At 46.2% G+C, this 14664-nt stretch overlaps 1 protein-coding gene across 1 annotated transcript in view; it reads left to right on the top strand.

Annotated features, from left to right (window-relative positions):
* Positions 1 to 2222: 2222 nt before the first annotated feature.
* SAG (S-antigen visual arrestin) overlaps positions 2223 to 14664 on the top strand; it is a 31213-nt gene continuing 18771 nt past the window's right edge. Inside the window, 5 exon segments of the mRNA NM_001003230.1 lie at positions 2223 to 2383; positions 3224 to 3355; positions 8262 to 8322; positions 11250 to 11294; positions 13009 to 13202. Of these exon segments, the coding sequence (NP_001003230.1) occupies positions 3281 to 3355; positions 8262 to 8322; positions 11250 to 11294; positions 13009 to 13202 (375 nt within the window). The 5' untranslated portion in view covers positions 2223 to 2383; positions 3224 to 3280.

A 14664-nucleotide genomic window follows, 5' to 3' on the forward strand; every position in this document is an offset into this window, starting at 1 on the left:
AGTCGGTTAAGTGTCTGACTCTTGATTTCAGCTCAGGTCTTGATCTCAGGGACGTGGGTTCAAGCCCTGCATTAAGCCCCATGCTAGGCATGAAGCCTACTTTAAAAAAAAAAAAAGAAAGAAAAGAAAGAGAAAGAAGAAAGAAGGAAGGAAGGAAGGAAGGAAGGAAGGAAGGAAGGAAGGAAGGAAGAAAGAAAGAAAGAAAGAAAGAAAGAAAGAAAGAAAGAAAGAAAGAAAGAAAGAGAAAGAAAGAAGAAAGAAAGAAAGAAAGAGAAAGAAGAAAGAAAGAAAGAAAGAAAAAGAAGAAAGAAAGAAAGAAAGAAAGAAAGAAAGAAAGAAAGAAAGAAAGAAAGAAAGAAAAGAAAAAGGAAGGAAGCAAAGAAGGAAGAAAAAAGACGAAAAAGAAAAGAGGTCAGAGTTAACAGGGGAGCAAATCTTGGAGGGCCTTGAAGACATTGTCAGGCAGGAAGGAAGTTACTGGAATGTTTCCACGGATGCTAACATCTCAAATGTTAGAACAAGCTTTTTTTTTTTTTTTTTTAGATTTTTATTTATTTATTCATGATAGACATAGAGAGAGAGAGAGAGGCAGAGACATAGGCAGAGGGAGAAGCAGGCTCCATTCTGGGAGCCCGATGCGGGACTCGATCCCGGGTCTCCAGGATCATGCCCCGGGCCAAAGGCAGGCACTAAACCGCTGAGCCACCCAGGGATCCCCAGAATAAGCTTTTTGCTTAGACTTGCCACATTCCCAGACATCATGTCAAGTCCAGTATGTAGATGTGTTAATGGCCACAGTGTCCCATCCGTTTTTTCTGAGGTTCTTGGAAGAAGCTGTTAAATGCAATGGTGACAGAAACAACAGGAGGGGCCCCTGCCCTCCTGGGACCTGGAGTCATGGAGTCAAGTAAGGGAAGAAAGACCATGATAACCTCCCACACAAGTGTCAAATGCAACTGTGCCTCCACCCCAGCCCAGGAGGTTGGGGAAGGTTCCCCCTGAGGATGGGACTCCTGTCTTCCAGCATCTGGAGCCTGAAAACACATTGAGGAGAGAAGAGGATTGTTCTAGGCTAAAAGAACAGTGTGGGGAGCTGGGGATGGGATATGATGGAGGACAATGTGAAAGCAGATGCCCATGTCCTTCCTGAGAGCAGTGGGAGACACTAAGCAGGAGAGGACAGATCAGGGCTTGGAAGGCCCCTCTTCCCCTGTGGAGAAGGGCCTGGAGGCTGGAGGTGGATAGACTGCAGGAGACATTATGGTCCAGGAAAGCAAAGGGGGTGCTTTGGACCCAGGAGGAAGCTCTGCAGATGAGAAGTTGTGGACACTGGGGAGGCGAGAGACCGGTCACCACAATCAACAGGGCATGGGAGTGGAGGAGAGGACCCCATCTAGTTGTGATGTGATTGTGGAGTAGTGTTGTTGGGGTCCAGAGCCCACGGTCAAGAAAGAACTGAGACATTCTTTTGGTGCAAAAAAAAGTGGTTTTGCTAAAGCACGGGGACAGGACCTGTGGGCAGAAAGAGCTGTTGCCCCAGGATTGTGAGGAACAACTGATTATGTACTTTTGGGGTTGGGGGAAGTAAAGACAGAGGATTCTCCTATGCTGAAGAAGACTCCCAGGATCCTGGAGGCCTGGCTGCTGTCAAGCTAAGGTAGCTTTTCTCTCTAGCAAGGCAGTAACATTAAGACAGGAGCATCCTGGAGGAACATTATAGACTCTGCCTGCCTCGAGTATTTGTCAATGGGCTGCAGGTCACAAGGACAGTTAATTTTATCTACATTTCCTTCTGCCTTTGCTTCCCACCTCAGTTGGGCTTGTATAACACCAGGGTTCTTGAGGTTGGCATTTCTCCTTGACCTTTTTGTTTCCAGCCCCACCCCCAAGGTTGCATTAGCTGCCTGCTGAGTTTAATCAAGTTTGTTGAGCACTTGAAAATCCCCTGTCCTGGTGATACTGGGAGCCAAGGGATAATCAGTCTATTTCCAGAACCCAAAGAGGGTTAGGATAAACAGCAGCTTTTCTTTAGCCCTCGTCCGTCCCACCACGTCGTCCCCACTGGAGCTCCCGCATCTGCGAGCGCCTCTAGAAGGAGACCAGAGGCCTTTGCCTAATGCCTAGAACTGCTGAAACCACCAGTTCACCCATCTCAACACTAATCCCATTTCCACTCTGCTCCTTAAATGGGATTTGGCTTCTAGACATTGAGACGTGGGTGTGGGCACCCTGTCCAGGTCCCCTACAAATTCCCCCACACACGCACGCCAGCCAGTGCCCTCGGTGGGGTCATCTGGGCACACAGAGCAGGGGCCGGCCGCTCACCCCGGAGGGACGGAGCCCCTCGCCTCACCTCCTGGGCCTGTCTGGCTGGCTGCACAAGGTACATGACCTCCCCCGAGCACAAGGCTTCTCAGAACCCGGGCCAGGATGACGGGTGTTTTACTGTGGTCTGTCCCAGTTATGCCTTTTCTGTGTGGTTTCATGGACCTTGCTTGTTAGCAAGACTCAGGGTGTGCTGAGGTCCAGACACCCAAGACAGCCCTCCCACTGTGTGTGATGCTGGGGAGTGGTGGGAGAGCAGGACAGGAAGGCACAGCTGAGTATGGGCCGCTGGACAGAACTTCTAGGGATTTAACATATTTTGAAAATGATATTTGCAAAGCAGTTATGGTTTTCAGGAGCGTTTTCTATTCCAATTACTGTAGGACATTGTCATGATAGAATTTTATTTATTTATTTACTTTTAAGATTTTATTTATTCATAAGAGACACACAGAGAGAGACAGAGACAGAGAGAGACATAGGCGGAGAAGTAGGCTCCCTGCAAGGAGCCAATGTGGGACTCGATTCCGGACCCCAGGATCATGCCCTGAGCTGAAGGCAGACACTCAACCACTGAGCCACCCAGGCGTCCCGTCATGATAGAATTTTAAATCTAACCCGGCTCAGTGTGATGAAGCCAAAGGCCAGTGAGGGAGTAAAACCTTCCAGGTGAGGTTTACTAAGAAGTATTTGAGCCTTATCGAGAAAAAGAAAACACATGTTCTAAAAAAAGCCCACCTCGGTGTCATACAAACTAGACCATGGCCTTATTTCGTCAAACATCGATATTCAAGCAGATGCAAGGAAATGTCTAATGGGCACACAGCATCTCATGAGTAGGTTTTATACAAAGAACATTCTTGCCTGCACATTCAGCATCATTTTTACCTTTCCCCAGCTTGCTAACAGCTGACACAGACCCCAGGGTTGAAAGAAGCTACCAGGGACACATAACATGGCAGCCAGCGGGAAGACCAGCAAGTCTGCATCAAACCATGTGATCTTCAAGAAGATTTCCCGGGACAAGTCGGTAAGTGGTACAGAAGTGAGTGGCTTAACAGAAAAAAAAATTTTTTTTAAAGGAGCTTTTTCAAGAATAGACATGGGGTGCCTGGCTGAGCATGCAACTCTTGGTCTCATGGGTTCAAGCCTCATGTTGGGTGTAGAGAAGAAAAGAAAAGAAAAGAAAAGAAAAGAAAAGAAAAGAAAAGAAAAGAAAAGAAAAGAAAAGAAAAGAAAAGAAAAGAAAGAAAAAGAAAAGAAAAGAAAAAGAAAGAAGCAAGGAAGCCCTGGACATGACAGGAGAAAATACGACAGACCAAGAAATCATAAATCCACTCCGAAGAAAGATCGACATACGGACTAACCTTCCGGCCGGCCGCGGAAAAATGACTACGGCATTCCAAACGCCCCTCCACTCCCTCCTCCTGCCCGCCCTCCTCCCTCCCTCCCTCCCGCCCCCTCCCTCCCTCCCTCCCCCCCCACCTCCCGCCCCCTTCCCTCACCTTTCCCCTTCCTTTCTCCTTCCTTCCCCGTGAAGGGAAGGGAAGGGAAGGGAAGAAAGAAAGAAATAGCCATGATCAACACCAAAATCCTGTGAGGTTGAGGGGAGAAGCTCTGTGTCTGTTTTCCCTATTTGAAATGAATGATAAATGAGAAAGGAATGAATGAATTGCACAAAATGAATTTTTCAGTCTCCTAAAGAACTCAACCCTGAGACCCTTAATGTCCTCCTTATCTCTCAGTCCTCACCCCCTTACTTCCAATTTTACTTCTTTTCCTAGCTGGCCTTGAACTGTTTTGTCGATACTAACTCACCTGGCCCTTTGTCATCTCGCTGCCTGCCTGGGGAAAGCCCCATTGCTGGACCAAGGCAGCTCTGTCTTCCGTGTGCCTACCCCAGCCACCATGCCCTCAATCCTCATTTGGCCTCAGGGCCACTGGGTAAGGGAACACGTCCCAGCTTCTCTGCACTATGGCTGCATGCCCACCAATATCTTGGCAACTCACGTACTCAGCAGAGATGATGCCACTGTTGGCTCCACTGGGTGCACATTAGACAGTCTAGATGTGCCCGTGAACTTCTGACAGGGGAGGCCTGACAGAAGGTCCACCCCATAGCCTGCATGGATGGGGTCTTCTTACTCCACTCAATGGCTTCTTAGGGGCCGACAGGCTAGTTACAAATGTTTTTTTTTTTTTTTTTAAGATTTTATTTATTTATTCATGAGAGACACAGAGAGAGAGAAGCAGAGACATAGGCAGAGCCACCCAGACGTCCCAGCAAATGTTATTTTAAAGCGTGTAGCAGCCACATCAAAAAGGAAACAGGTGGAATTTATTTGAACATATATTTTATTTAACCCAATATATCAAAAAAACTATCATTTCAATATACAAATGATATAAAAATTATTGTTGATCTTTTATGTTTATCTTCTAAGTCTTTGAAGTCTGGTGTGTAGTCTACATTTATAGCACATGTCAGTTCAGAATGGCCATATTTCAAGTGTCCAGAAACCACCTGTAACTACTTGGTACTGTACTGGACAGTGTGGACCTAGATCATTCTTCTAGTTGACTTCTGAGACCTTCCTGCAGCAGCGGTTGAGAATTTTGCTTTCAAAGGCTCTTTATACAGTTGGATTAGCCCACTCTCTACTCAAGCAGTTTAGACCTGGGGACTGTTTCTGACACTGAGTCAAGGTGCAGGACACAGAGAACTGTCATCATCACCCCAATCAGACACTTACCCAGCACATCCAGTTCTGAAAGCTGGTAATCAGGGACTTCTCAGAATTCTATTTTCTGTGCTTTGTAAAACTGAACTTTGGATTTTTCCTTTAGGGTTTCTCAAATTTTAAGCTGATAATTGGGCCCAAAGGAAACTCTGATGCTCACAGTGCAACACAAGAGAATCAGGTTTACACTGGGCACTCTCTGCCCTTTCTGCTCCCAGCTGAGGAACTCTACTTTCCGGTGATAATTTAGGAACCCTTCAACCAACCGTTCATTCCCCAAACTCTTTCCCAACTGTGTCTTCCCAGCATGCTTTGTCTTGACTTCTGGCAGAAGAAGAGAGAAACCTACTCCTGCTGGCCTATATCATTTTCCCACTTTTTTCTTCCTCATGTCTAGATAGACATCATTTGAACCAAGAAATTTAGAATTTTCATATATGGGGAAAATCCATCAATTAATGTCTTGCATATCAGGATTATTCTAGTTGCAACCTCTGTATGGCTCCAGGCATCGTGTACCAGGAGCCCATTTCTCCATGATTCTCCCCACTCTACCCTCATCTGTGATCTTTATCCTTCAGCTGGTGGCAGGATGGCTGCCCTAGCTCCAGGTGTCTTACCCTCTCTTCCTTCCCAAAGAAGGAAGAGGCTCTTGCTTCCTAGTATTTCCTCTTCTTAAGAGTGGGAAAATATTTTCCCAGCAGCCCTCCAGCAGCCTTCCCTCATATCTCATTGGTCAAAATTAGGTCACATACCCACCCTAAACCGGTCCTGAGCCAAAGGAATTGGAAAATCATAATTGGATCAGGCCAATCAAAAATCGTCCTTTGGGGCTGGCCTCCTCTTAGCAAGGGACCCCATGGTGGATGGTGAACCCTGAACATAATTGGCAACTTGTATCCAAGAAGGGTGCGCATGGCTCGTTGGTTGAGCAAGCAGCAGGTGGGCCACAGTCCCACATTGTTCAGCCTTCCTTCACCTCTCTTCCTGCTCCTGCCACTTCTAATTGCAGCAGAAGACATGCCTTTGCTCCCATCTTGAGGTTCATGCTATTTATGCCTGGATCTCAGGGTCCACTTCCCCAGGGACTACCAGCCTCTACTATCAGCCTCCCTCCTGGGCTTATGAGCAGCCTCTCCCTCCCTACCAGTACTTTGAGCATAAAAAGAAGTACGGACCTCATGCATCTTAGAGACAACAACCAACAAGCTCCCCTTGACCCTATTGCCTTTCCAGTTCCTCTTCCACTGCAGCTAAAGCTTTAAAAAGAAGAAAACACACTCTCCACCTACCTTCGGTCTTCCTTACTCCCCATGTCAATTAGCTACCTAACTGGCTTTCCCCTTGTCTGTCCATTCTCCCCTTTGCTGTCAATGTCATCTCCCCTATAAAATGAGGTCGATTCCTATCTCACAGAGTAGTTGTGGGGATTTGGTGAAATAAAGTAGTCAAGGCTGAGCTTAGTGCCCAGGATATGGTAAGCACTCTAAATGCTATTCAGCTGCAAGTCTTTCATCCTGCTTAAAATGCTTCAACATCTTCCTAGAGTCTTTAAGGTTGGGTCCTCTAAACTCTTTTTGGCATTCACCTACATCCCCATTTAGTGGCCATTTGCCAGAAGATGAAGCCATTGGTTCCAGAAGTATTCTCTTCTCTTAGTTCTGGGCTTTGTATTCACTGATATATATATATATTTTGGTCCAGAAAAGATTCTCAAACCATCCAACACCCACCTCCTTCCCAGCCACCTGACTATGCAGTCTTTCAGATGCTTCAACATCAAAACTACAAATAACCTTGAAGGCATAGGGATTTACTCCAGGATATCTGATACCAGGGGGTAGAAATAGGAGATGATTGAATGCCAACAGAATGATTCTGGGAGTTCATGGACATAAGAATATGAATTTAAGAGGCTTAGGGAAGAAGGGGACTAGGGAGGGTGTACTCACTCGTTGATGCACTTAGCAAATGTGGATTAAAGTCCTGTTGTGCACCAGGTACTGTGGTAGCAACTTGATGGCCAAAAGATGAAAGAATTCTTAGCATCAAGGCACTCACAGTCCTGTGGCTTAGAGCAGTGAGTGATGGTGAATGAGACCCATGCTCTTCCACAAAGGGGGCTGGCGGAGACCTTCAGTGCCAGGGGCATGGAAATAGACTGGAGGAGGACCGAAACAGGTCATTGCCCCCCCAATTCTCCTGCCCTTCTTCTTTAGAGCATGAATTCAGGTATAACTGTACAGAAGCTCATCTGGTAGGATTTCAGGGACTCCAGAACTCCTGCCTCTTTGCTCAGTTCAGAAATTCTTCTTTTTTTTTTATTTTATTTATTTATTCATGAGAGACACAGACAGAGGGAGAAGCAGGCTCCCCACAGGGAGCCCGATGCAAGACTCCATTCCTGGACCCTGGGATTACACCTTGAGCTGAAGGCGGATGCTCAACCACTGAGCCACCCAGGTGTCCCCAGAAATTCTTCTAATGAAGCGGGGAAACCTTTCATTCACAGCCAGAAATAAGAGGCTTAAATGTTGAGAGGATCCTTATTTGCATAAGTATAACTTTCCACTGAAGTATTATCAGTGAATTCAGCAAGATTACAGAGTTAATGTCAGACCTGGGCTTGATGGGAAAGGTGGGAGAACAGGGCCATCCGAAGAGGTGAGAATTTCTTGGAGCAGATTTATGGAGCTGAGCAGAGAGGACAATTTGTAATCCATGGTCTCTGCCTACAGCCAAACAGGAAGAGAGGAGGTGATGGGCAAGCTACAGAGCTGAGTGGCAAGGCTTCTCAAGACTAATCAAGAGGTGCTGGGTGGCCAGTTGGTTAAGCATCTGCCTTTGGCACAAGTCATGATCTCGGGGTCCAGAGACCGTGCCCACAACAGGTTCCCTACTCAGCTTCTCTTTCTCCCTCTGCCCCTCCCCCTGGCTTGTGTGCTCTCCTTTCTCTCTTTCAAATAAATACAATATATTTTTTTTAAAGAAAAGCAACAAAAAAAGACTAATCAAAATGTGAAAAAAAAAAATGTGTCAGTTGTCGCTAGGTATGAGGATTTGTGTGTGTGTGTGTGTGTGTGTGTGTGTGTGGTGTTTTTTTCTAACATGAATGTTTTTATCTAATACTGACTTCTAACGTGAATATTCTAGTGTTCTTTGGCCACTTAGCATCTACATCTGTTCTTCCTATAGGTGACCATCTACTTGGGGAAGAGAGACTATATAGACCATGTTGAACAAGTAGAGCCTGTGGGTAAGTTGAATTTGGAGTAAGATTTTCATTTTAATGCTGGTTTTCCTTAAGGTCATCAGACAGCTGCTACTTTGTTATTTTTTTCAAATCAGCTTTGCTGATAGTCTAATCAAAAATGCAAATTAAAAAAAAAATGCAAATTAAAACATCAGTGAGGCAGCCACTGGCTGATTGGAAAACAATTTCAGAGCATGGGGGAGACAAGGGACTCGTTTCTGGAATATATAAAGAAACTCCGCAGTAATTAAGACAAAATCCAATTAGAAAACACACAAAAAATATCAAAAGCAGTTCATTAGGGGCGCCTGGGGGGCTCAGTAGTTTAGTGTCTGCCTTTGGCTTAGGGCGTGATCCTGGGGTCCTGGTATCAAGTCCCTCATCAGACTCCCTATAGGGAGCCTGCTTCTCCTCTGCCTGTGTCTCTGCCTATCTCTGTGTGTCTCTCATGGATAAATAAATAAAATCTAAAAAATAAAAACAAAAATAAAAGCAATTCAAAGAAAATATATGGATGTCAAAGAAAGCCATGTTAAAATGGTATCATTAGCCATTAGGGAAATGCAGATTAAACCACAATGGATTGAAATATCATTATACACCTGCCAGAATGGCTAAAATTAAAAATGATGACAATACCAAAAGGTGGTGAGGGTGTTGAGAAACTGGATCACTCATACATTGCTGGTGGGAATGTAAAATGGAACACCTACTCTGGAAAATAGTTTCTTTCAAAAATGGGTACGTGATTGTTTATGGCAGCTTTATTTGTGACAGCTCCACATTAGAGAGAACCCAAATGTCTCTCAATAGGTGGATCAGTTTATTTATTTATTTTTAAGATTTTTATTTATTTGGGATCCCTGGGTGGCGCAGCGGTTTGGCGCCTGCCTTTTTTGGCCCAGGGCGCGATCCTGGAGACCCGGGATCAAATCCCACGTCGGGCTCCCGGTGCATGGAGCCTGCTTCTCCCTCTGCCTGTGTCTCTGCCTCATTCTCTCTCTCTCTCTCTGTGACTATCACAAATAAATAAATAAAAAAAAATTTTAAAAAAATTTAAAAAAAAAAGATTTTTATTTGTTTATTTATTTATTCATGAGAGACACAGAGAGAGGGAGGGAGAGGCAGAGACAGAGGTAGAGGGAGAAGCAGGCTCCACGCAGGGAGCCCGAGTGGGACTTCCGAGTCTCCAGGATCACGCCCTGGACTGAAGGCGGTGCTAAACCGCTGAGCCATCCAGGCTGCCCCAGTGGATCAGTTTAAATATACTGTGTGGCACATCCATCCCATGAAATTCTACTCAGCAATAAAAAAGAACACGTCACTGATACACACAATGGCATGTGTCTCTCAAGGGCATGATGCTGAGTGGAAAGAGCCGATTTCAAAAGGCCATTTACTGTATGATTTCACTTATACAACAGTCTAAGGTTGATAAAATTATAGAAATGGTAAACTGACCAGTAGCTGCTCAGGGAGCTAAGGATGGAGCTGTGGGGAGGGGATGACTTGAGAGATGACTCTTCAGTGAGGAAACCGTCAAGCTCCACAGGAGATAAAGTGGCTTAGAACTGTACACACACTGTACCATGTCCGCCTCCTGGTTTGGATACTGTACTACAGTTATCTAAGATGTAACCACTGTAAGAAACTGAATGAAAGACACACAGGGACTTCTCTGTACTATCTTTGCAACTTCCTGTGAATCTATAATTATTTCAACTAAGATAGCTATTTTAAAAAAGAGAGAGTGTAAAAAAAAAAAAAAAACGTGGCATTTCTAGGCACTTGATGATGAGAATGTCCCTCAGCAGAACAGTTTCTGGAAGGTCATTTGGCAGTATGTCCTCAAATGTCATCAAAACCCAAATCCTGGGCAGCCCGGGTGGCTCAGTGGTTTAGCGCCCCCAGGGCGTGATCCTGGAGACCCGGGAACGAGTCCGGTGTCGGGCTCCCTACATGGAGCCTGCTTCTCCCTCTGCCTGTGTCTGTGCCCCTCTTTCTGTGTCTCTCATGAGTAAATAAATAAAATCTTAAAAAAAAAAACAAAAAACAAATCCTGTTCTACATTTGAGGAACACAAAGATGTATCTGTAAGGATGTTCATCACAATATTCATGATAAGGGGGAAATTGGAAATAACTTAAATGTCCTGACTAAAGGGAGTTGATTAAATAATTCATGGTACATCCATTCAAAGATGCCGTGTGTGGCCATTAAAATGATGAGTACAGGGATCCCTGGGTGGCGCAGCGGTTTGGCGCCTGCCTTTGGCCCAGGGCGCGATCCTGGAGACCCGGGATCAAATCCCACATCGGGCTCCCAGTGCATGGAGCCTGCTTCTCCCTCTGCCTGTGTCTCTGCCTCTCTCTCTCTCTCTCTGTGTGACTATCATAAATTAAAAAAAAAAAATATTGAGTACATATTATGTGTGTGTGTGGGGGGGAGTGTGTGTGTATAAAAATAGACACTTGGAATATATAGTTGTGTGAGAAAAGCCATTAACTGAACAATATGTATTGTGGGATCTCATTTTTTTAGTAAAAACATCCATGTAAATATATACGCATCTAGAAAAAAAATTCTGTGCCGGTGTCTTGACACTGGGTATCTCTGAGTGGTGGGTATTTGAGTGACTTTGTCTTCTCTTTGCTTAACTTCCCTTTCTAATTTTCCTATAATGAACATGGATTACTTGTGTAATTATAAACTACAGGGAGGGGCGCTGGGGTGGCTCAGTTGGTTAAGCATCTGACTCTTGATCTCAGCTTAGGTCCTGATCTCAGGGTCATGAGTTCAAGTCCTGCTTCAGGCATGCTGAACGTGGAACCTCCTTAAAAACAAAACAAAAAACTGCAGATAAATATATGAAGAAGGCCTGTGGTCTCTTTCGTCTTCCCCACCTCATTGCTCTCTCCATTTTGGTTTAGATGGTATCGTGTTGGTGGATCCCGAGCTTGTGAAGGGAAAGAAAGGTAAGACAGGCTTCTTGTCTTCCCAGGACCTGGTCTGGTCTGGTCTTAGTGCTAGGAAAGAAGTTTCTAGGAAACAGCTGGTGCTGTCTTGCACACCCACCCCTACCAGGCCCTGTCCCCCACATTCCCTCGTATAATCTTTGGGACATTGTCCTGTTCACATCAGAGCTCATTGTCCCCGTTTCTCAGATGAAGGTAAAGACCCAAGGGAGCTACTTACTTGTCCAGGGTGGAGCGCATGTCTGTGGGCTCTATCAGGTGTGCGCTTGCCCTGTGTCATGTAGTTCCACACCAGCGGCAGAACTCAGGAGGGCTCCTTGGTGTATTTATCCCAAAACGGGGCAATCAAGCATGCTGGAAGTCTCACTTTTTTTTTTTTTTTTTAAATCCTGACCGTGGTGGTTCTGAACCACAGCATCAGAGCATCCTTGAAGATCTCTGGCAGCTGTGATATCTGGCGAGTAATTTGGTGCTAATAACAGTCGTGTAAACTACATTAGGGCAGACCCGAGCTATCCTTATGAAGATGTCACTGACTCAGTTCCATTCCAAGTATGCCTTTCGGAGTGGTTGCTACTGGCAACAACAAGGAGTTTTTTTCACCCCGGGATGTGTCCTTGGGAGCACATCAGATGTGGGCCTCAGCACTGAGGGGGGCATGGCAGAAATGGGGCTGAAAACCACCTCTTCTGTTGTCTCTGATCTTCTCCTGGGTGTCCCGCTTCTCTGTGGCACTTGGAGGCACCTGGTTTGAGCCCTGAAAGCCTATGCCCTTGGCTGGAGGAGGGCACCTGCTCTGAGGGAAAGCACTGGCCAGCAAGGGAGGCATAAGGCCAGGTCATCTCTGGGCACCATCCTCTTAACAAACATTGGGTGAGGGACAGGCAATTGGTCAGTGGCTCTTCTGAGCTTTGTGGTGAAGACACAGACAAGATCCACCACCAATGACTTCTAAGGACATCTTAGATGACTTCTGAGATGCTTTCTGTTCAAGGATAATGCACTTTATGTGCTTTTATTTACCCCATAAAAGACTGTTGTAAATTGTCTGCCCTCAAAACGTATAGTTTCATGCAATCCTTTTGGTCCACTAGAGGCATAGATTGTTTCTGTTTAATCAAATTGAGTTTTCAGAGTTTCAGAGAATGCCTGATAAGTTTCTGAGCAATGTGAAGGAAGCGTTTCTGGGGTTTGGTTTCATCTCCCCTCCTGGTCCGTGAGCCCCTGTCCAGCTCCTCTGGCAGACCCCTGTCTGGTGCAGGTCCATCTTGCTCCCTAGCACTGTGTCCCTCTGCTTATCACCTTCATTCTCTGTTAAAAGCCTCCTGAGGTCCCCGAGCAGGTGGGTGGAGAGAAGGGGGTGGTAGGATGGAGGACACAGGAGAATCTGTGGGCAAAATATGTGGTTCATGTGACTATCTTCTTGTCCCCTGTCCCCTGACTCACAAACCCATTTAGAGTAATTAACACAAGCCCTGGGGAAGGTGCTGGATCTCCAGAAGGGTGTGGGCTGCCTCGGTGCTGTGGTTCTCTTTTTTTTTTTTTTTTTTTTTTTTGGTGCTATGGTTCTCAAACCCCATCCCCTTTGGACGTTGATGGTTGGATGGGGGGCGGGGCGGGGGGGGCAGTGTCAGCGGTTACCCCATGTTCACTTGGCCAGACGGGGGTGCCATGCCAATGGGACAAACCTGCCCCCTTCTTGTCACCCCTCCAGTGTATGTCTCTCTGACCTGCGCCTTCCGCTACGGCCAGGAAGACATCGACGTGATTGGCCTGAGCTTCCGCAGGGACCTATACTTCTCTCAGGTCCAGGTGTTCCCACCCGTAGAGGCTGCAGGCGCCCCCACGAAGCTGCAGGAGAGCCTGATGAAGAAGCTGGGGGGCAACACGTACCCCTTCCTGCTCACGGTGGGTGACTCCCCCCATGTCCCTGCCCTGGTTCCTTCACCCTCAGCACCTTGCAGTGTGACCAGGAGTGAAGGAGAGGGGACAGAGCAATGACTTCACATTTGTGGGCCTTCAAATTGCATCCTTGGAGGAAATTCTACATTGCACGGGCTGTGATTGTCTTTTTTTAAGTCCTTGAAAATAGCCTCTCAGCCTTTGAAGGCACCACTTCAACCTACGGTTTAAATATTTCCCTTCATCTGACCACCTAATTATACGGGCATGTTATTCCTTCACTCGCTCATCTATAAAAAGAAAGAAGTGCCCCTCGGTTGGCCCGGACGAGCTCGGCCCATGAAAGAGCTCCCTGCAGGACAGGAGATCGTGCCGCAGTCAGAAGTCGTCTGTAGCCTCGACGGCAGGGCCGGCAGGGCCGTGGGTCATAAACGGCTGCATCTCTCCAGAGGCCCTCTCCTGCTGGGGGGATCCTGGCCACCCACGGTGCCAGCGTCTATGCCTCCCAAAGACTTGGGCGGCACGAACTCAGGCTGGGGAATGCTGCTACCAATCCTTGTTACCAGTGTGGCTATGTGTCTTAAGATGATATATTTCTCCAAAGTTACATGGTTCAGCCTTAAGAGAAGGAAATTTTGCCATCTACTCCGCAACACGAATGAGGAGAACACTAGACTGAGTCACAGGAGCAGACACAAAAGGACAGTGTGTGATTCCACTTATGTGGGGACCCGGAGCCACCAGGCTTGTAGACACAGAGTATAGAGCAGTGGTCGGAGAGTCAGTGTTGACTGGGGACAGAGCTTCAGTGTGGGACGCGTGGTGGGGATCATTGCAGAACTACGTGAACATCCTTCAGGTCACTAAATTGTATGCTGAAAATGTCAGTTTTTGTGATGCATACTTTATAACATTTTTTTTAGTGATTAAAAAAATTGTAAACTTTTTTTTTTTTTAATCACACACACAAAAAAACCATTTCGTGGTCCTGCATGTTCTCATGACCTGGCATTGGGAGTTTGAAGTGATATAACCCTTTTAGAGCTAACATGCCAGGACATATCAAAAACCTTAAGAATGTGGTTTTGATCTACAGTTCCCTTTCCAGAAGCATAGCCTGTGGACTTGTTTGGATAAAACTGCGCTAAGGTGGATGAAGAAGGTCAATCGCAGCATTGTTGATCATGGCAAAAAAAGCAAAGTACCATTTAATGAAGGGTCAGCCAACACAGGGCACTGGCTAAATTAAATGCGGGGTTAACGAAGGCCAAAGAACAGTGATGGAGAACTCATGGTGTAGAAAAATGGTCCTGATGCATTCTGAGTAGGGTTGGGGCGGTAATGTGAGCCAAGCAGACGACAGGACATATGCATCGTTGAGTCTCATTTCTGTAAAACACATACATCTACGTACATATTCACGTGTGAGGGAGCCCCTAGGACACTTGGAAGTCCATGTTCATAATGT

Source organism: Canis lupus, chromosome 25, assembly GCF_011100685.1.
Source record: "Canis lupus familiaris isolate Mischka breed German Shepherd chromosome 25, alternate assembly UU_Cfam_GSD_1.0, whole genome shotgun sequence".
In the NCBI taxonomy this organism is placed as follows: domain Eukaryota; kingdom Metazoa; phylum Chordata; class Mammalia; order Carnivora; family Canidae; genus Canis; species Canis lupus.